This window comes from Strongylocentrotus purpuratus, unplaced genomic scaffold (assembly GCF_000002235.5).
Source record: "Strongylocentrotus purpuratus isolate Spur 01 unplaced genomic scaffold, Spur_5.0 spur5_scaffold_1, whole genome shotgun sequence".
Taxonomy (NCBI): domain Eukaryota; kingdom Metazoa; phylum Echinodermata; class Echinoidea; order Camarodonta; family Strongylocentrotidae; genus Strongylocentrotus; species Strongylocentrotus purpuratus.
In genome coordinates, this window is record NW_022145594.1 from 39,220,213 (window position 1) to 39,242,909 (window position 22,697).

The window sequence follows — 22,697 nt, forward strand, 5'->3', positions numbered from 1 at the left end:
GCACACACACACACTCTCTCTCTCTCTCTCTCTCTCTCTCAATCTCTCTCTCTTTCTCTTTCTCTCTCTCTCTTCTTTGTTTCCCTCCCTCTCCCCTCTCTCTTTCTCTCTCTCTCTCTCTCTCTCTCTCTCTCGCTCCCCCTCTCTCTCTCTCTCTCTCTTTCTCTTACTCTCCATCCATCTTGCTTGACATGAAAGTCTAGAGCTAATGATAGAATGATAGATGGGTTTCATATCTATCGCTTTTACAATAATAATGACTCATACGCAGATCCTGAAAACTTAAATTGTCATAAACATCATACGTACCTCATCATATCAAAGTTTGAGAAGATATATCATCTTTAGTTTCTATTTGTGGCAATGGGCGTGGCTTTCACAAGACAAACGAGTCAAGATCAGCTGTGAGCCAATCATTTGATCATTACTAGCCACGTTAATGGCATTTCATTTGGTTACAATTGTTTGTAGTCATTCGATCGGCTCATTCAGCGCTGTCAGTGTTCTTCCGATAGTATATCACTGTACCTCAAGACTGCTGTCGGGTGCATCATCAAAGATCGGGCAACAACTACACCGTGACATAGAACATGCTACTTCATTTTGATTAGTAGTGTCAATGGATGTAAAGCAAGAAGATTTGCTGATACTCGCAGTGCACTGGTGCCTTGATATTATCAAAGGAGATTGATAGCTGTTGAATCCTTCATTTCGTTGCCTTTCACGATTAGAAATGGCTTCTGTATTTGTATTTCTCACCAAGCTCGTTCTGATTTTCGTCATCCACAAAACAGGTTAGTAATTTATCAAATCATTTTATGTATAAAATACGATGGGACACTTTGTAAGGCTTATACACTTACATTAGATTTTTAATTTTTAAGTATAATTTTAATTCTCTCTGCCATAATTATATTAGTTTTATTGCGGACGGTATCACGAACATATAGTCCTTTATATCTTGAAGTTTAAGCCGAATGTTGTTTATGTTAAAGTGTAAATGGTCAGTGATTATGTCGATTCACTGATTAAGTCCTTTATAAATGTCACGGATGTAAAATATGCTACGATACCGACATTTAGAATTTATTTTTAATGGTTAGATTATTCACAATCATTTTAACAACAAAAGTGGACACCTTTTGTTTTATAGATAGTCATCTGAAAGTTAAACAAAACATTGAATGGTATTTCAGATGAAAGTATGCAATACTCTATCTGGAATCCGCACAAAAGTTTATCATATTAAGCTATATTTAGTTTTGTGGGTTTTAAGCTTAACAAACGAAAGGATTTTTTTTTAGTCAACATTATATATTTATTATGTTGATGTCATTTTTCCTTTAATGTCATTAGGAATGTGACCGGAGATTATCTAATCGTACAGCAATAATATAGGACTTATAACATGAACACATACTTTTAAATTTTCGTTTGTGGCGTGACTCTATCCTTGTCTAATTCAAAGCTTATTGTTGTTCCTATTTATCATTTTTTCTACACAGTTGATGCCACTCTTAACTGTGAAGTGAATGAAACCATGGGAATCATTCTTCCTCCAAACCAGTCCCAATCTTCGAACGTCAACTGTCAAAGTGAACCATTTATAACGAATGTTGCATGGTACCTGATCCTGAAAGGCTTTTCGAAACCTCTTGAGGACAAGCAGTGGACTGCTTTCAACTGTACCGAAGGCAAATCTAATGTTAGTGACAGCATCTTTTGTGTTCACGGTAAGTAGCGAAGTGTGTGGTTATTAAGTATTTCAATCACATGCTATCATCTTTTGTACGACAACTCATTGTGTTGAATATGTTGCTCTTCCGGTGTGAAGATTTGTTTCAACTGCAATGTACTTTATTTTATTTCTTCAAATCAGGATTTTTTAATTAAAGAGTACTCTTAAATAAGTGAGTTACAATTGTTTCCCTGAACATACTTTTTACAAATAAAGATTTTACATTCTCAGTTATGATTTCCCTCATTTAAAAGTAAATGTTTTTTGATTGAATTTAAAAGTCTTTCCAACGAAAGTTTAGTTCATGGTACATACGAGTTCGCCTTGTTGTCACATTATAAAGAAAATGGCTTCGCCTATAACATATGCCATGCTGAAAGGCATTACATTATGCAAAGAATATATTCATTAATTTATCTCTTTTACAATTTTACAAATATTGAACATCAATAGGCAGGAATAAATGTCATCTTTCGGCACACTTAATCTTGATCTTTGGGTAACTGAGGTTTCCTTTAATCTTGTGTCTCATTTTTAGGTCCTGTTGGCCCGCCAACAATTTCTGGCGAAGATAATTTGGTAGCTGGGAGACCTACCAACCTGACATGCACAATCTACAACGTCTACCCAGAACCGAACATTGAATGGTTTCTCCATGGAGTAGGCCAATGGTTTCTCGGACCTGATGAGAACATCACAATGAACGCGTCTCTTCACACTACATTGGATAACAGTTCAAGTCTATTCAACGCAACCAGTTCGCTTTCGTTCACTCCACGGTCGCAGGATAATGGACAGAATCTGACATGCAATGTATTTCCATCCGTGGCAAATGTTTGGACACCAAAAAATGCATCTATTCAACTGCGTGTCTCGAGTAAGTATTTTTCAAGCCTAAATGTATGAGCAATTTCTTTTTAGTTGAGTATATTATAGTATATAGTAGCCTCCCCCCCCCCCCTCTACGGTTTACCTTCAATGTGTTGATTTAAGTGTTATCTACAGTAATATGCACCATCCTCAGTTGTGAGGTATCCTGTAAGAATGATCAAAATGAGTTTCATGATAACATGGAATTAAATGTAATAGGATATGTTAAATTGTGTAAAGGCATTGCAAAAAACATCGTCAATCTGGTATCACCCAGGGATCTTTATATTATAATGATCTTTCTTTAAGACGACTCTGGCCAATCTGACGAAATAAGGGTGGAAAGTGCAACCTCGTCCTCTCTCTTCATTTCCTGGGATCTTAAGCGTGACAACATAACACTGAGATACTGTCTAAACAGCACTATGGACTCTGACAATGTGACGACATCGAAAAATCTGACCTGCCCAGACTACAGGGAGGTAACTGATGACCTTAATGGAACCAGTTACAACCTGACAGGATTGGATCCATTTCAGTGGTATAACGTGACTTTGCTTGTTGGTGGAAATGTGGTTGCCTTTAATATATCTTCAACTGCTCGTAAGTATAGATTGCTCTGAACTTGTTTAAATTTCGTCATTATTTTTTTAATGTTACATTCAGCAAAATTCAAGTTTAACTATATAGTAATGAAATCAGAATCTGAATGTCAACAAATTCTCGTGTTCTCGTAGGACATAACAAACAAAAATAATTATAGAGAGATATATTTGTGGTCATAGGTTAAACCCAGGAGCTCTGAAGAGTTCCTTTCCACGTACAATCTATACAGGAGAGAACGATTAGAGGCTCCATAACATCACTAATCAATCTGAAGCAACTTCCGCTGCCGTAACTATATACAACACAAGTATATCTGCTCGCCATGGTTCAACCAACAAAATGGTTCTCGATAATTTAAATAATTTCGTCTAGAGTTTGGTTATACTCAAATTCAAGCTAGGTGGTACTTTATGTTCTTCTCTTCTATTTCACTTCAAAATGTAATCCGATGTTTTTTTTTCGAGAAGGATTTCGAATAGGCCTACAATGCAATTACTATTATGCTTGTCTGATTGTTTTGAATGTGAGATCTTTGTCTCTCTGGTTCTCTTTCTCTACCTTTCTATCATTATGTTTATCTTTCTATTTATTTACTTAGCTAATGTTATCTGTTTATTTTTCATGTTCAATCCCCCTCCCCCTGTTTTTTTGTTTTCTCTCTCTCTCCAATGCCATGAGTATCTCGAACATTTCTAATACATTTGGTTCTTGATTTTGAATCACGATATTTTAACCCATTGTCTTCATCTTAGTCACATAAAGATATTCAAACATTTATTAAATGAGCTAAAAAAGCAGAAACCCTCTTGATTTATAATCCATTTGCCTGTAGAAGTTGTTTTAATATATTTCTTTTAATCTTTCATGTCTCATTTTCAGCACCCTTACCGGAATATTATGGTAAGTTATTTCCTTGTTATTTTAACCGCTAACAATGTTTTCACTGCTTGCTTGTAGCTATATTAAGTAATTGCTTGAATTTCCAAGGTTCCGTTTGAAAACAAATTTTTGTTCTGGTCATGCAATTTCATTGCAAACGAAACTATAAACAGATTATTGAGAAAGATTTATGAGCTAATACATACCTGTGAGCATAATTTGTCTTTGTTTAGGAGATCATTAGAATGTTAACAACATGTCTCAGTCGTGCTTAAAATCGCATGCATTGAAAAAAACACTGATCACAAATGGTACTACACATGTGGTATATGATACTAGCTATGTGGCTTCAAAACATTTTTCACAATTTGTTGAACTTTCTCTCGTTATATTTAGGCTTAATGAAATATAATTGTGAATATGCGTACTCCACATAAAATGGTGTCATCAAGTCAACTCAAGTCAAGACAACTTCCAATTTTCAAAGCTTTCGATTTCGAGTATTCAGAGAGCTGTTACTCCTCTAAGTCAGACAGACACTAAAATAGCAGTTGATTTCATCGTTTTCTATTGCTTATTTCCGTTTATATATTTAGTTCATATATTTCCTTGATCACTTCCGAAAGGGTCTTGCACTCGGGTTTTGGTCACTGTGCCGGGTTCAAACTAATGTAGTGTATTGTAATGGCACTGTCTTTCAATTGATTTTCATAATTCTTAAACCCCCTGCACACTAAACAATCTGTCTACGATTCGATAAAGGAAAAAATTGCTATGGTATTTGTATTAACATTCAAACTTCATTTAATTCTTAATGATCATTGATTTGAAAATTCATATAAATAATAATATTACGATTTCAATAGATTTCACGCTTACTAAAGTTTAGTTTGTCTGAACGGGGTATAAGAAATGTGGACAAACTCTATGGTTTATAATAGCTCCATTTACATTGCGCATGTATCCATCCTTGATGATGCTCAATGCTCTTACAAAGTAGTACTATTATCCTGGCTTTAGCCCAGCTGCTCTGAGTGACTAAAAGCATTCAAGGAAAATATTGCTAACAAGTACCCGTTTACTACACCTGGATGGGGAGAGGAAAATGTAGTCTTGTCAAAGGACATTAGTGCCGCGGGGGACTTGAACCGCGAACCATGCGATCCACAATTTGGTGACGTGTGCGCTAGACCACGACACCATAATACGTCACTGCATCTTTTATAATATCAGGCATATCTCTTGGGGAACAAAAGTTGTTAAAATGGAAACCAAAATTATTGTCCATCTGGAAGTTGAGAAGAATGACATAGCTATAATACTACGAATTGGGCATGAAAAATTTTAGTTCCAAAGTAAAGTTTGTTTAAATAACTAAAATAAGAATCCCTTTTTGTCCTTTTCAGATGTAATCTATTTGATCATAACACACATTCAACAACAACAATAAATATACATAAATACATAATTTATATAAGATTCACTTTACTTTGAGAAACGTATCAATCAGTTAAAAATTTGAATAGTATTTCAAAATGCGATTTTATCCAAATGTATATAGTTTGTTTTTTAAACGTGCCATATCGAACAACTTTTGTCACAGACAGTTGTTTTTCCCTTAAAACTAGATCAGCATAAAATTATTGCGTATCGTGCATTTGTGATTACTGCGTTTATATCATTAGGAATAAGAATCCAGGTAGTATCCTTTGCAAGTGTGTATTTTTTGTTTCTGTCTCTTAAACAATCCTTTACTTCATAACGTGTATTATTGGGTGTGGAATGAGAGTGGGTTGGTGTTGTCGCGGTAAGGGTGTATGTGCGTGTGCGTGTATTTATCGTTCTCTCCTTCTCCCTCTCTCCCCTTCTCCCTCTATCTCTCCTTCTCCCTCTCTCTCTCTCTCTCCTTCTCTCTCTCTCTCCCTCTCTCGATCTCTCCCTCTCTCTTATTTCTTTTCTGATTATTTCCACTTCCTCTGTCAATTCTATTTAATTCCCTTCTCATTTAATGTAGGTGTTTTCATGACATACACTCCACAAAAAGAAAAGTTGAAGATTACAAAGCTGCCATATATGAACAGGACGGTTCCTTCAGATCTCTGCTTCGTCGTTATTCAAACACGAGACCAAATCAGACACAACTGCTCAAATGGCTGCTGTAAACCTGGATCGACCTTTTCGATAGCAGACATCACAGGCTACGGGCTAATCAGCAGTGGTCGACTACTCCGTAGTCTACCATCTCCACCAGTCAGTAAGTATTGACTCACAAATCAACATTTTTCTGACGCATTCCTGCGTCAACGTCAGTGTCATTTTGTTGATGTAGGCCTACGAACGTGAGTGGTACGGTCTTTACCGCACCAAGGTGTGAGAGTGAGATTGCATACAAAGTGAATATGACATGAATCGTAGACTGGTCGAGGATTCTGCAGTAGACCGTCTCACCCAGTCCGTAAGTACTGACGCACACAAGTCGTAATTTTGCTGACATAGGACTGTGTCTGCGACTGGAGCGGACTTTCAATCATGCGCCATGTCAGATCAAGATCGTAATACCATTTGAGCAGGTTAGGGGTAGGAATATTTGGAGCTATTTCACACCACAGATGCAGAAAACAAGAGAAACAGAGCAACAAAAATTGAGGTAAAATCGAATAACTAATATGGAAGTTATGAATTTTTGAAAAAAGTATGACAAAGTTTGGAACAATGGAAATCACTATTTACACAAATTGCCAATTTGGTTATCAGTTTGTGACGTCATTGCCTCACTATTTATTAATTGCTTTATATATTATTATCCCATTAATTTCACTGTTTCAGAAACTTAATTTCCCCTTGCCTCTGCCCAGGTTATATGTTTTTTATCAAAATTACGTGCATGACATTTCACAAAATCTTTCAGGAACTTTGAAGAATTGATCCTATTTTTGGATATTGTTTGTTTATAATCATTGATTTTTGTGTAAATAGTTTATCGAAATTCACACTGTTCATGATCTACCTGAAAAAATTACTCAATAATAGTGCATCCATACAAACAAATATTACTATCAATATAACTTGGATGCTGGTGTGAGGAAATAAGATTTTATGGGGGAAATGGGAAATTTATAGTATTAATATAAAGAAAACAATTAATGAATAGCATAAGGCAATTACGTCACAGACTCATGAGTGATTGTCTATTTGTCTCGTGAATTTCAAAGTTTTCATGCATTAAAAATTCATAACTTTCTTATTAGTTATCCGATTTTGCTCAAACTTTTTTGATTAGTTTTCTAATTTTTCTGCTTCTTTTGAAAATAAGTGATTAATTGGAGTGGACTTGCCCTTTAAGTATTTCAAGTGCCATTCTATGTTTGCGAAAGTTACTTTTGATCTTAGCTTATAATTACACATCGAAACAAATATAGTTTACACTATTGTCCTTATAACAGCATTACAATTCCAAACAATGGTATACGAGACCCCGTCGAAGTCTGTGTGAAGAGAGCTTTCAACAATCGAGGGATGAGGAAACTAATTAAGTACTTAAAATCTGACATAGTTATGTTGATAGAAAGTCATTGTCATTGTTTATTTCAAGTTCTCTACTTATGTTTAAGATTGATATTTGTAATAAGGTTTTAAAAATAGAGACGTAATTATACTTGTGTATCGTAAAACATAAGCTTAAGATGTGTTTGACAATTATTGTTCACATCTTGAAATATAATGTACATAAATACATAACATTATTCTCGTGTATTGCTATAAGGCTTTATTCATCACACATCTCAATGGTCGTTGTCTCATATACATCTTAAAGAAGTGAGATTGAAAAATTATCCCGGAAAAGTGCCCTGAAAATCATCCCAAATACCTTGACAACGATAGAGTAAATGAATTTAAGGAGTGAATGTCCGGGCTAAATTGCCCCAAGAAAGTTGTCCTAAAGAATAGTCGTCCGGTCTTATAGTTTTTTGCGAAAGTTGTCTTACGGCGTAGTTTTTTAGGATCAAGCTGTCTTAGGTGATAATTTCCCGGGGTTATTGGCTTGAGGTAGATTTCCTAAGGCGAAGTTGTAAGGAGGAAACTGTCCTAGGTGATAATTTTCCGGGGTTGTTGGCTTGAGGTAGTAATAAGACGTAGTTGTAAGGAGGGAGCTTTCCAAGGGCGCAGTACTGCTGTCCATGGTTGTTGTTCAGAGGTGCAGTTGTCGGAAGGAAACTGTCCTGAGGGATAAGCTGTCTTGGGTTATAGTAACGATGCTATAGTTGTCCTAAGGCCTGGTAGTCAGTAATAATCTTTCCTATGGGGTTGTTCTCCTGACGTTGTTGTCCAAGGTATAGTCATTTGGGGGTAGCTAATTTGACCAGGGTAGTGTACAAGAATCTAGACCTCTGTCATTATCATTTTTATCACAATTTTTTTTTGTATCGGGGATGCAGCCTTGTACCGGTTTCTGAAATATTTTGCTGCCTCACATGTTATGTTTGGATTACTGAGTGACTAACAAAATTTATATACAAATACAAAATACAGAATCGTTATATTTGGATAGTGAAAAATGCTGATATGTATTTTGAGAAAACTACGTCAGAAAACCTAAGTGAAGAATGACACATTGTATATCTAGTCTTGCTTATCATATTTTTCCTAAGATAACACTTTTCGGAGTATCTATAATTATGACAAGAATGAAATAAATTGAAAACAAGAAAATGAGAGACGTCAGAAAATCAGACAGTTTGAATTGTGTGGGTTCAATGTTACCGATCGAATACCAGGAAGGAAATACAATGTTTAAGTAGGTTTATTTTTTTTGACAATAAAAACACGGAATTTGATACAACACAAGCATAAAGGTATTATTTTTCCGTTTTACGTATTTGATCAAAGTTCACTGTATTATTTCTGTCTTCATGATTCATCAAAGTCTTTCTATATTTTGTATAGTGGATATTTTTCGTTTGTTCTTTTGTTTTCTTTTAGTTTTTCTTTTGATTTTCTGTTCTAGTTATCGTCTCTCTCTCTCTCTCTGTATCTCATTATCATTAAATATCTCTCTACCTCCTCTTTCTTTATATCTCTCTTCCTCTCTTTCTCTCTGTCTATCTATATTTATCTATCTCGTTCCTCTCTCCCTAACCCTTCTCTCTCTCTCTCTCTTTCTCTCTATCTCCATCCATCCATCTATCATGATTATGCATCTTCCCCCTTCTTTCTCTCTCTCTCTGACTCTATTTCTCCCTGTGGTTCTTAATTATCCCTCTGGCTCTCTGTTTCCATAACCAATGACACAGATGCAATAATTCCTCGTCACAGAGTATATTTATCGCCAATCTAAATTAAAATCGGATTACGTAATGCATCATTGCGATGTAGGCAAATGTCAAAATGTGATGCTCAAAGCTACTGAAATAGGATGTGTTTTTTTAACTCTTTATCATAGTGTTCGAAGTTGCAATCATACAATTGAAAACACCTTTTCGTCTTTATTCTTTATTGTCTCTACAATATATATTTCCAACTTTTATTTCAATTTGTCTAGTTCTGAACTCCACCCGTGGTATATTGGATATGCCTCACGTCAGCATCGTCATGGGGGCAGTTTTGGGAGCAGCAGTCTTCATTCTCCTTTCTTCTGTTGCCCTCCTCCTCTTCCTGAATTTCATCTGTAAAGGCATCGCTTGTCTGGGAAAGAAAGGTAAATGAAAACCTTATTCTGTGTAAATCGTTTCTCTTCATGCTTTTGCATCAATCCCACATAAAAGAGAGATGGTAATAAGGAGCGTCAGTCGTTGAACTGTTACGTAAATAATTTCTCTCACCCAATTTTTTGTTTCTTTTTGTTCGTATTTTGTCATTAACCAACGAAAGCTGTTGATGCTACATATCGAGGACGAAATTGCTCACTTATACAGGCGCAGGCGCGTATGCAGGTGAGTTGGGGGGGGGTTAATCCCCCCCCCCAAAAAAAAATGACTACTCCCTAGCCTTATTATTATCATCATAATTTCTCTTTTGGATAGGTGGATACGAAGAAGATGATGAAACTCTGGTGCGAGTAATCCATAAAGACAACTCTCGAAAGGTAAAGAATAAATTTAAAGAAAAAACAGCTAAACCTCAAATTATATTCTCATTATGAATGTCCATTTAACCAGTAGCCGAGATGTGGCCCTTCTCATATTTAGAGCATTTGATTTGTTTATCTTGAAGCTTATCTCAATGCATCTTTATTTGACACCTTTTAATTTGCCTTCAATAAATACTGCTCATAATTATACGATTTTAACATGTTATACTTACTAATTACGATGCCACTTTAACTTCTGGTCAAATCCAAGCATTACATTACATTACCAGAGAAATTCGAATTTTGAAAATAGAATAATAGACATTAATTATAAAACTTCAAATTAATGACATTCTTTACAATAATACGAGTTACTTTCACAAAAGTTTAGTTTCCCATCAACCGTTCGTCAAATTAATAAAACATTAAATTTTGAATAGCTTTGTTACGGAATCCCCAATGATTACTTTCTATGTCATTCGGCCTAAGTAAAAGTTCAATATTTCATAAATTTGACGATTGATTGATAGGAAACTTAAAATGCCCTAATATAACTTAATAATCATATTAGTAATTTGCAGATTTCTATTGAAATGTATATACATGTAATAATCTTTTGTAAAAATTGAAAATTCTCTGGGAATTTCACTCAAAACGCTTGGAATTTGCCTTCTTCGTTTATGCACACAAAGAACATTTCTTTTGTCTATAAGCCGTTTACCCATAGCAATGTAGAGTGGCAGTCATTCAATAAATCAAGATCATGGAAGAAAATTACTGCTCAATATTGCTTTATAAATCCAACAGATCTACACCCTTTCTAAGTATTATTATCTACCACACTGACATTTGGTTTTGAGTGATCGCTCAAGAGCGATTAATCAAGCTATAACACTTGATGACTGACACTGATCATAAATACAGCATTATAATTATAATAAACAATATTCACTCACAATGCTGTATAAACTTTCTCCTACTTTGTATACTTTTAAAACGGCTTTGTGGTTGACACTTTTATGTACTCATTATTAAGTTACAATAACCACTGAAACATGAGCTTGACTGAGTTATTATTACTGATTTGTGTTGACCAATCAAACATTGCACGCACTTATTCCAGAATAAACAAACTTAATTTATCATGAGGAGAAACGAAGAGTACTGATATTGAAAGTAATGGACAGTATAATGTATCGTTGATTGTACAACGAAAACAACTTCGTTTGAAAGAATCATGTTGTATACATGATTATGTTCGATGCTGCTTGTACGTATCGGCTTGCATGGTGATGTAGATGTACAGTAGGACTCCTCAATCCTCCCTCTCTCTCTCACATGGTGCACCCGCAAGCCTACTGTATATGATTATGTTCATGCAACACACTATTATCCTGCATGTCACGAAGAGAAGTCATGATCAAGGGTGTGTATAAATCGTTGAATATAGTTGTTTGATGAAATATTGTATGCCTACATCGACATTGTTTTAAAAGTGTGTAAACAACACTTTTATTTTCTTTCAATATAATGACAGGTGGATAAGGACGGGTTGGTGTACGTAGATATAGTGCATGACCACGCCCATCCCGATGATGCCCCGCCCATAAGAACGGAAGAGCCCACGGTGTATGCCTCACTAGACAGGAACGCCATGGGATCCCGCAAGAAGGATGACGATGGGTTGGTCTATATCGAAGTTTCACACGACAACGCCCATCCACCTGATGCCCCTCCCATTCAGACGGAGAAGCCGACTGTCTACGCCTCTCTCGATATGGAAGCCATGGCAACCGGCAAGGAAAAGGAGGAGAAAGGGGAAGAGGGAGGAGTCAAGGATGAGGAAGATGGTGTGGAAAATGAGATAGAGGATGTCAAGGAGGAAAAGGATGGTACTAAAGAGGATAAAGAGGGTGTTATGGGGGAGACGGATGGGGTTGAAGAGAAAAAAGAGGATGATAAGAAGGCTCCTGAAGACCAGTCCCCAGCTACCACTAATCAACCGAACTATGAAAACATCACTTTGTTATCTAATGATGACGGACTAGCAATACCTATGGAGACAAGGCTTTAAATATTTGCTTTTACCATATGCTTTGACGTCGAATGCTTCCGGGCTTTATTTATAGGCCCGTATTCCACTAGAAATTAAACTTGAACCCGGGTCCATATACCCCCGTCACACCATACACAGACCGACCACTAAAATACATTACCCCTCTGGTTTAAAAAAAAAACGGTTTAGAGTTGGTTTGGCGGTGTGACTTAGGTTTTAAGCGTTTTGTCAAAAATCTGGTTTCAACATAAAAGTTTCAGGTCTACGTTTTCCTTTCCTGCACAACTAAGACGTTCAATATTTAACGCGATTCCTCACCCGTTTTTTGTTTTTCTACTCTGTAATTATACAATAATTGAAAATGCTTTGTTTTGTATTGCATTGTTTGTTTTTTTTTGATTTCATCGTATACTTGAATATTGTACATGTTCATTATTTTTTATCAAGCGAATAAACTTTGAATGTTGAACTTAATTGTTAAACGCGGTGTTAGACCCAGCTAGGTTGTAATTTAGTTTAAGGTTAGGTTTATATAGGTGTACGGTTGGGTGTTTGCTTCAGGGTTCAAGTTAAGAATTCGGTTAGAGTATAGGATATTGATCGCCGGAGCGTGTGTGAGCCCCACTCCAAACCGACCGATTTTAAACATAATGTATTTTCTGTCAGTTTGTTGAGGTCTTGCTTTTACTGATGGCTGTATATATTGCTGTATCGTAAAATTAATTTAATATTAGTTTTATGTAAGCATCAATGTTTTGATTGAGTTTTGGAAATAACAATTATTTTGATTGAATTGATCGAAAAGAATCTATTAAGAAATTAAAGTGTAAAAATTGCATATCCAAGAAGATATCGCTTCTCACATGCTGAAAACGCAAGTTTAGAAATCATAAAGTAATTTGAAGATGAATACAATTAAAGTTGATTACTGTAGTGGTTGTATCTATTTGTGAAGAAAGTATATGTATATCCTATTATGCTCTTAGTAAAGTTCAGATTAGGTTTCTATGATTATAGTATAGAATAATAATGAAACTTTGTATATAATCCTATATGGAACAATATTGTATATTATGCTAGATGATTAGTTTAGTATATAGGTAAATGTTAACTTTTAAGTATGTCTAAATACTGTGTTATCAAAAACTATCAGCACTTTTAGTTAGATATTGTCGTTTCAACATGCATTGGTAACTATCTTGGATCGACCATTACTAGTAATAAAGAATGGTTGATTGAGTACGATTGGGAGTAAGAACAATGTGACTGGTGATTGTGTATGTGAAAACACCGTGGTCTTTGGGCACATCACGGTCGTGTTTACTCCCCAATGAGTTGGATAATGTCGGTTTGGTAGACCTTCTGACATCATCAGTTAACGATTCACAAGACCGACAGCTCACCAGACAGACAATGTCGATCTCGTTACCCCCCCCCCCCCCCCCCCTCGACGACTTTTTTGTAGTTGCACTATTATATTTACACGGACAGCTCACTACACACACAATGACGGTCTTGAAGGCCTTCCCATAGGCTATTTTTTCAAGTTCCATCAGACCGAGAGCCCACTATACCGATATTCTTCCCGGCCTTACGAATTTCTTTGTTTTGTTGGTATAGACCGTCGCTCGCGTGGTTTATCGGTCTCGTGGACCTTTATCACATTAATGCAATGTACTGCAATTTTTTCTCAGGTTGTACAATTTAAAAATGATTTATAACTGAAAATAGGGTGTTTATATATACGTTTTTTATGTTTTTATTTTTACCTCTCTGTTTCTCTGTTATTCTGTCTCTCATATCCTCCATCTCTCTCTCTCTCTCTCTCTCTCTCTCTCTCTTTCTCTCGGCTGTCGCCTTTTTCTCGCTGTATCTTTATTTCCCACTTTCCCTCTCTTTCTCGCCTCCCCTCTCTCTCGCTCTCTCTCTCTCTCTCTCTCTCTCTCTCTCACAAGGTCCATGCTCTCACTCTCTCTCTCTCTATCTCAGTCTCTTACACACTTACACCGACTGTTTCTTTCTCTCTGTCGTTAGTCTTTCCTGGTATCTCCTCATTATTTTCTTTCTCTCTGTCTATTTTTTTTTTTTCTTCGTTCTTATTTCTTTCTTTTGATATTTGCCCCTCCGCCATGTTCCCCCCCCCCCCCTTTCGTTTTTTTGATCTCATATACTGTATGATAATGTGTGTTATATGACTATGTATATAATTATGTGGGATCGATATAGGAAGCTATAAGTACACGTACGTGAGGTTGTTCAATTGTCTTCCCTATTTACCATTCGTACAATAAAATGTGTTATTACCAAATTAGAAAAGTATTATTTTCTATTCGGAAGTAATTAACGGGTAACAAGGTTGAAACTGAATCCACATTAACGAGCCAAATGCAGCCGGGAAAATACCGAGCAATCTATTTCTCAGAGAACCATCTAGTAATCATTGTTATTCCATGTAAATTTTCAGAATTAATCTTGGTTTCTATCATGTGGTACAAAAATCAAGCGCCCATGCAGTCAGGGGCGTCGCTAGACCTTTTTCAGTGAGGGGGGGGGGGATGTAGAGGCCAACGATTATCGACAAAACTAGCCACTAATTACCGACAAACTTATACAAATGCCAATGTGCCAATTATGTCTACAAATGTAACCCTATAAATCCGGGGCACCCCGGGCACGTACCCGAGGACATACAATGATGTGCTCAGATCACTTTTTCTTCGCCCCTCCTCTACACCTTTTAATCAAATTCTACCGACAAAAATCCATAAATTCTGGTTGCCATGCCAACCATAAATGGACGACCAATCTATATTAGTCAAATTTCGTTTTTCTATTACATGTGCCATTTGAGTTAACAATAAAGTGTAAGTGATTTAAGGTGTAAAAAGGGGATTTTTACTCTTTTTCCCCCCATTTTCTTCACAATCTATTGTGTCACACCCCACAACCACCCACCCCCCCCCCCCACCCTCGTTTTCGACGCTCCTGCATGCAGTAGCAAATCTCGAAGAGAATTATAGAAAGATCAGATCTTCAAGTTGGCTTCACGAATTTTACTGAAGCGTACAATCTCTTGAAAGCAAAACCCCCAAATCAACGGCTATCATTCACCAACAAGATTTTATATGCACATTGCACTATTCATGATGTTACTTTACATCATTAATATAGTATATTATTTGTAAAGTGCTTAGAGACATTTGTATTAAGCGCTATATAAAAGCTAAATATTGTTATTATGTTTACTAATTGCGGTCGAATTTAGTAAGAAATTATGATAGTGTTAAATGACCATGACTGATGAGTAGATGATTGTATACAATGGAAAAGACTTCGGTATTACTAAAGCTGACAATTAAATTACCCTGTTTTGTTTGTTTGTTTGTTTTTTGTTAGAGTTAAACCGTTGACTACTGAATTATCTTATTCCGATAGGCTTAACGCAGGGACCACCAGGTTCCCGTAAGCATTGGGTTAATATGAGATGTTATCCGTCCCCTCTCACCATGAACATTGTAATAGAAATATACATGCTTCTTTATTTTTGGTATGTTTGGCAGGCACGTAACAACGGGGGGGGGGGGACGGGGGGCACGTGCCCCCCAAAAAAATTACAAGATCGGTTGAACTTTTTAGACCCCTCCCCAGGACGTCGATCGATTACATGTATGTGCCCCCCCCCCCCCCCTCAAAACAATTTTTTTTTTAAATCAAGTTCTGGCTATGTGCCTGATGTTTGGTACGGAACAGCATTCGTAAAGCCTTTCGAAAAATCACCATAACTCAAATTGTTGTTCGAAATAAAAGATTACTAGTACTTAAATATCCATTGACTGGATGAAAAAATAATGCATGTGTTGGTATGCCTGAACACATAAATAAATGTATTAAGACAAATATCATTCATATTTTTCCTATTAGCTTCAGCTCTCCAGCTGATCTAGCTAAAATATGAGGGCTTTTAAGGGCGTACGCCGGCTAGCTCCCCCAGCACTTAAACTGTCTGGCAATGGTCATTCACGTAACAGCAGTGGCGGATCCAGGGGGGGGGGCCCGGGGGCCCGGCCCCCCCCCCCCTTGAGAAAAAAATCATGCAAAATCACGCGATTTTTACTTTTTTGGGGGGTTGGCCCCCCCCCCTGGCGCTCAAGGGGGGGGGTGCAAATTTTAAAGTTGGGCCCCCTCCCCTAAGAAGTCCTGGATCCGCGCCTGCGTAACAGTACACTATACCGAACATTTTTCTGTTGGTTTCATGGATTTATCTTTCCAGCTGATCTAGCTCACTATGGGGGTCTCGATTGGGGGCGTCTGCCGTCTGCCGTCTACGCCCCACCATTCAAAGTGTCTGGCAACGGGTCATTTATATAACAGTGGTGTGAGTGGACTTTGCCGAACATTTCCTCCTAAGTTTCATAGGGTTACCTTTCTAGCTAGCTGATCTAGCTCATTTGTTGGCCATACTGGGCCCACCTTTATTGCCACACCCACCTCCTAGCGGGCGGGTAGACATGACAGACGCCCCATTCATTCTTAGCATTGTAATAGGTAGGGAAACATATGTAATAATCATGAAGATAAGTAACCTTTTCAGCTAGGCTGGCACTGCTGGCTGCCGTATCCGAATAGATTTTTTTTTTAAAATCACGTTTAATCCCGCCCCCCCCCCCCCCCCCCCCCCACTCAGGGGTCGGAATGACCGCATGCGTGTTGCCAAAATATCCGGTAAAGGTGTGCTTTTCGTGCGACAAAGTCCGGCCCGAGAATTGTAAAAAAAGGGTTGTATTTGGCTTTTCACCCGGAGATTTCTTTAAAAAGGGGGTGTTTTTCCTTTTTTTTTTCTCTCATCTCTTTGGACTCCTGAGAAGTTATTCAAAATTTAGGGGGGTACATTGAGCATTTTTCCTGATTTAGGGGGGTCTCCAAGGCAGGAAAAGCCCGCGAAAAGCCCGCGAAAGGGGGGTTCGGAAATGTTGGCAGTCCTCAGATAGGGGGTGCTTTCAAAAAGAGGGAACGAGCATACCCTAAATAACAGGCGCGGATCTACGGGGGGGTTTAGGGGGTTCAACCCCCCCCCCCCCCCTTGGGCGGCCCAAAAAAAAAAAATAAAAAATAAAAAAGAAAGAAAGAAAAAAAGAAAGAAAAAAGAACGCACGCTGGAGAGAAACCCTTTCAAGTGCAAATATTGTGAGAAGATATTCAACTCATCTGGTAACTTAACCAAACACATGATAAAAAGGCTGGATATAACTGTGTATTAAGCTGTTACTTGATTTAAAAAGACGTTATCATGCACTGCTTTTTATGGTCTCCATTGTGTTAATAGATGCCAGGAAAACATCACTTACGGGGTTCAAATAAACACCCCCAAAAAAACCGGCTCGCCGCTACGCGGCTCGTGGACGATGCTCTGCATCGTCATTATTTTGGTCAACCCCCCCCCTTAGCAAAAAGCTAGATCCGCCCCTGAATAACACTGAGTGGGGGGGGGGGGGGCGGGCGTTTAATTAACGAAAGGAAAACATCGAGTTCAGACCGGGGTTCGATCAGACCACAAATCGATTAACCAATTATGAACGCAACCTGCATGTGTATCTTTGCAAAGTGGCCTAAGCATAAGATCACACAACCATTATTTGATTAAATAAAACTTTTAGCGAGCTAGGCTATATCATAATCCCGTATTATAATGTGCACTGGTAGCTGAAGTTTGATCCATATCCATCCCGCCCTTTATGTTCGCATTCCCGCAATTTTGGCCTTTCGCATTGTGCCCGCATATAATATATGCATCAGCGCAGGTTTTTTACGTATACTGCGCAGCTTTTTTACGTTTACTGCGCAATACTCTTTCACGCACGATCCACACAAAAGGGCCATAATTTAGACGGCAAGAGGGAAATACGAAGAAATAGGGTAAGGATTTCGATTATAATACGCCCTTCCTTATTTCAGCATCATTAGTTCAGCTCAAGAATCAAATTAGAAGAGAACACGTGTCACGTGTTTGTAATTATAAATTGAAGACGCCTTCATTTTGAGGGTAAGTGAGGTTTTGAAGTGTTGACTGTATGAAAATGATGTTTGGTATGCCCGCCGAAGACCAAGTTTGACAATTTACAATCATCAACTCAACATTATTTGATGCCTTGTCTTTCCGTATGTCCACACATTATTATGCCATGTTGAGATGTACATATATTACCCTCAGTCATGTACTGAACTGCTTTCCGGTCAAATACATTTTGTACTCGTTTCCCTGAGCATTCTTTTGAAATCGCCCACTGTTCATTGCATTCACTGTGTACACGTGCAGAGATTCGTTGCGTGCAATCTCTATGGGGAATGCGAACCGGCATAGGTTTACACGCATGTGTATGCACGTCACATGCATGTACTGTAGCCTATGTAGGCCTACCGTCTGTGCGAACACTCAAATGTATAGACGTCGACAGTGGCTTTACGAGAAGGCTAGACTAGTTTCCCTGTTTATATTTTCTTCTTGTTTTGGAAACATGCTTGTTGACTATTCAAAATGTGGGTAAAATAGAACATGAGAAGTTAGAGTCTAGATTCTAGATCTAGAATCAAAGTTTGCCAAAGTCAAAGACAAAGTTTGATGGAAATGTCAATGAATGTGTTGACTGTACTGTTGTGTAGACTAGACGAAAGTAAATAGGCACTGGTCCGAGAATGAGGATGATCCGCATAAACAAGGATCCTCTTGTAAACAGGGACAGACGCGTCCTTAAAAAATATGGATCGTCCACATTATCACAGACTTGTTCTAATTTCCGATTTGTGTGTTGGCGATGAGAAAAACAGATTTTGTGTTGATCGGTACTAGGGGCGCTGGTCCGAGACTAAGGATCATCTTCATAAACGGGTACAGATGCGTCCGCAAAAAAAAGGATTGTCTGCATTTTCGCTGACGATTCTGATAAAAGTAGAGAGTGTACTGGGGGTATTTTATTAGTACGAGGAATCTGTTTTTCGCATCGCCAGCCTGTGGATGAGGAACCCAAAACCCAAAACCCGCAGAGCGCTGAAAAAAGACAAAACTCTGCAAAAATGCAGACGATCCTTATTTTTGTAGGACACATTTTGTGCGCGTATACTAGGATATTCTCATTTTATGCGGGCGATCCTCATTCTCGTAAAGGCGCTCCGACTTATCAGCAGCCCAAAAAAATACACGGGGGCGGAGGGTGGATCGCCCCGGAAACACCATAAACAGCCCCCGAAATAGTGAAAATGATCTCAAATCGCCCCCTTAAAGATGACGAGCGGCCACGCGCTCTCTTCTAGCTTTGTATTAATTGTGTGCATTTCTTGGTCCGCGCGCTGAATCATGTAAAATTGTATGTACACAAAAATCGGTCGTAAAAAAACTCGAACCATTTTCCATACCTTACCATGTCACGCAAGTACGCTAAAAAACACGTACATTTTTTCGCAGTTGCGAGATCGAGACGGACCGTAGGAGTCGAGTTTTTGGCGGTCGATGTTGTTTTGGTAGATCATATTAGCTGAACCTAGACACTGAACATCGCGAAACTGCAAACAATTTCCATCACGAATTCACGATTGCCGCAATTTTATAAAGTTTCCATAAATAGAGGTATGAAATTAAAGCCTATTTTTTTATTATTCTCGTCATGTTTACCTAATTTTGATAATCATTTCTTCAAAGTAAAGAAAATCAGACAAAATCACCTCGACTGACACGCATACAATACAGTGCATTGCCGCTGCAGTGTGTGTGAGTGAGCTGAGCTCGAGTCGAAGAGATTTGACACTTTGAAATTGCTATCTGTTGGTTTGCATCATTATTGCCGCGATTTCAATATAGTTTTTTTTTTAATACAACCTGAGCTTAGAATTAGTAAAAGTATTACTAATGTCTAAGTTTTTAAACGACTGCCTGATTTTCTTGTGAATATTTTACTTCGAAAAATGATTATCGAAATTCATGGCCAGAAATAATCACTATGTAGGGTCTATTATGTTCCAGTCCTTGCATCAAATCAATGCATGAAAACTTAGTTATTGAACTAGAAAAAGGGGTTTCTTATTAATAGGCAATTATGAAGCAGGAAGCCCGCAACCTTAGCCTACTAAACAAATCTCAACAAACTGTAGGCCTATCCTTTCATGAATTAATGAAAAAGTAGCCCCAGAAAAAAGAGCCCCAAAAGTTGAAAAAGTAAAAGTAGCCCCGAAAATTTCCCAAAAATATGAAATGGAGCCCCCGAAATGAAAAACTCAATTTTTTGCCTGCTGATCAGTGATTTGAAAGCCCTTAAAAACTTTTCTCAAAATGTATCTGTAACAGCAAGATTAGTTTTTGAATTAATTTTCAAAATTTCTAATCGAAAGCCTCTGTGGTATTCTCTCTAGGAGTGAAAATTTAAAACCTCATCTCGTACACAAGTTTGATAAATACAATTCAAATTAGAAAATACAAATGACTTGGGATTTTGCTAATACGGTAATGAATATTTTACCGCCATACCTTTTAGAACAGTTTTCAATTTTGGCTCTTTTACAAGTTTTTAGATTTTCTCCTTGCAAAATCCCTGCAACATCTGTGGATCCAGGGGTGGGGCACTCTTCAAGATACTTGATCCAACATATTTAGGCCTTGCTACGCACTAAATTGTTTGATGACATGTAGAATATATTGTATGTACTCATCACTTATTTTTTGCTCCTTTTTTTTTTCCTTCTCTTCTTCTCCTCCTTTATCATCACCTTCTTCTTCTCCTTCTCTGCTTTTTTTATTCTCCTTCTTCTCTTTTTTTTTTCTTCTTCTTTTTTTTTTCTTATCTGTAGAAATTTCCAAGCTCCCGTTTTAGCTCATCAGTTGCTATTTCAAACTTACCAAAATGTCCGTAGACGACCAATCCCAGGTGACCTTCCGCTTATTGGTCAGCAGCAATAAAGCTGGAGGAGTGATCGGTAAAGGAGGTCAAAACATCAAGCGCCTCAGAAGCGAGTACAATGCAACAGTCAATATTCCGGACAGCAGTGGTCCAGACCGAGTCCTGCAGATAGTTGCCAATAGTCGGGAAAATGGGCTAGATATCATCAAAGAGCTGATTCCGCTCATTAGGGAGGAGGTGTCACCATTCTCAGACGGTGAGGCCGACCCCTACACCACGACGCTGAGCGTCTTGGTACAAACCAGCCAGGTTGGGGCCATCATCGGGAGAGGGGGCTCCAAGATCAAGGAACTCCGGCAGAGCACAGAGACCAAGGTCAAGGTATTGCAGGAATGCCTTCCCTATTCGACAGAACGTCGAGTCCAAATCAATGGCGCCCCAGATGCAGTTCTCCTGGCCATCGGTGAAATCTATGTGACGTGCAGTGAAGCCCCAATCAAGGGTTCTGTACTTCTCTATGATCCATCGCAGCAAGACCCCAGCGGAGGCTATGGTTGGAATCAAGGTGGCTTTGGCGATTCTATGGGAGGAGGAAGAGGAGGAATGGGTATGCGAGGAGGAAGAGGAATGGGGATGCGAGGCGGTAGAGGAATGGGGATGCGAGGAGGTAGAGGAGGTAGAGTTGGGGGAGGGGGACAGCAAGGCGGCAACCCAATCTTCGGCTCTGGAGGTCAAGCGTACGGCGGTGGCGGTGCCTATGGGTCAGGAGGAAACGATGGTGGTTTCGCCGGTGAAGCCACAACGACACAAGTCACCATCCCCAATGACCTTGTGGGTGCAGTCATCGGCAGAGGCGGTGAGCGCATTAGGAACATCCGGTCGCGAAGCCAAGCCGAGATCGAGATCGCCAATCCCCTCCCAGACGCAGAAGACAGAGTCATCACCATCAGAGGCACCCAAGAGCAAGTCAACCATGGCCAGTTCCTGCTGCAGAATTGTATCCAGCAGTTTAGCGGACACTCGTCCTAATTTTTTTTCTCGCATGGAACGGACAATCGCAAAAGACTTTCTCTACCTCTACGAAATAACAGGTCTGATGTAAGATCGAAAATTGCGATGTGAAGGTCAAGCTAGTCAAAGGAAGTAATTGAAATTATACATGCGTTTTTGTACTGAGATGGTGTATTAGCTATTATTTTTATTCCGCTAAATATGTAACCAGGCACCACAAAACCACTAAATAGTTGCATGGTGCGCTTTTCAATTAGAGCTCAATATAAAAGGTGTATTGATTTGGTCGGGTTGATCAATTTTAGGTTTTAGCATTCCTGAAACATTTATTCTGATTTCAAAATTTTGAAGAACCGAACAATCTAGAAAAAGTTTTTTTGCAGTGTTTTGTAGGCCTTTCTTTTTTTACTGTTTTTTTTTTTGGGGGGGGGGACCCTTGTAAACTGGTCATAACTTTGAGCAGAGTGATCTTTTGCTTTGATACCTAGACCAAATAAAGATCAGGATGCTGATAATTGATGCGCCAACTTTTAGGACAATCTGATAAGCCCTTCCAAGTAAATTGCTCTAGAGGTCTAATCCCCCTTT

At 38.3% G+C, this 22,697-nt stretch overlaps 3 protein-coding genes across 5 annotated transcripts; all 3 read left to right on the plus strand.

Moving 5' to 3' along the window:
- Positions 1-1,634: 1,634 nt before the first annotated feature.
- LOC100891749 lies at positions 1,635-6,358 on the plus strand. The gene is made up of 5 exons (XM_030978785.1): positions 1,635-1,733; positions 2,277-2,615; positions 2,918-3,211; positions 4,094-4,114; positions 6,108-6,358. The coding sequence occupies exons 2-5, from the start codon at positions 2,438-2,440 to the stop codon at positions 6,356-6,358; spliced, it is 744 nt and encodes a 247-aa protein (XP_030834645.1). The 5' UTR covers positions 1,635-1,733; positions 2,277-2,437.
- Positions 6,359-9,502: 3,144 nt separating this feature from the next.
- Positions 9,503-13,648, plus strand: LOC115918430. Its single transcript, XM_030978193.1, has 3 exons — positions 9,503-9,788; positions 10,114-10,175; positions 11,698-13,648. Exons 1-3 carry the CDS (start codon positions 9,662-9,664, stop codon positions 12,232-12,234), a joined length of 726 nt encoding a protein of 241 aa, XP_030834053.1. The 5' UTR covers positions 9,503-9,661; the 3' UTR covers positions 12,235-13,648.
- A 4,351-nt stretch (positions 13,649-17,999) lies between these two features.
- On the plus strand, positions 18,000-22,697 carry LOC590094 (heterogeneous nuclear ribonucleoprotein K). 3 transcript variants are annotated; one of them, XM_789712.5, is made up of 2 exons: positions 18,000-18,129; positions 21,049-22,697. In XM_789712.5, exon 2 carries the CDS (start codon positions 21,102-21,104, stop codon positions 22,125-22,127), a length of 1,026 nt encoding a protein of 341 aa, XP_794805.2. In that variant the 5' UTR covers positions 18,000-18,129; positions 21,049-21,101; the 3' UTR covers positions 22,128-22,697. The 3 variants fall into 3 exon arrangements, with proteins under 3 accessions (XP_794805.2, XP_011666870.2, XP_030834055.1); XM_011668568.2 differs by having other exon boundaries at positions 18,045-18,256; XM_030978195.1 differs by lacking the exon at positions 18,000-18,129 and adding an exon at positions 19,699-19,834.

Excerpts from the sequence above, each read along its gene's own strand:
- LOC590094 (XM_789712.5), top strand. The coding sequence starts at position 21,102 with ATGTCCGTAGACGACCAATCCCAGGTGACCTTCCGCTTATTGGTCAGC.
- LOC100891749 (XM_030978785.1), top strand. The coding sequence starts at position 2,438 with ATGAACGCGTCTCTTCACACTACATTGGATAACAGTTCAAGTCTATTC. Across the intron at positions 3,212-4,093 it reads TAATATATCTTCAACTGCTC|CACCCTTACCGGAATATTAT; the intron begins GTAAGTATAGAT and ends TCTCATTTTCAG. Across the intron at positions 4,115-6,107 it reads ACCCTTACCGGAATATTATG|GTGTTTTCATGACATACACT; the intron begins GTAAGTTATTTC and ends CATTTAATGTAG.
- LOC115918430 (XM_030978193.1), top strand. The coding sequence starts at position 9,662 with ATGCCTCACGTCAGCATCGTCATGGGGGCAGTTTTGGGAGCAGCAGTC. Across the intron at positions 9,789-10,113 it reads CGCTTGTCTGGGAAAGAAAG|GTGGATACGAAGAAGATGAT; the intron begins GTAAATGAAAAC and ends TCTTTTGGATAG. Across the intron at positions 10,176-11,697 it reads ATAAAGACAACTCTCGAAAG|GTGGATAAGGACGGGTTGGT; the intron begins GTAAAGAATAAA and ends ATATAATGACAG.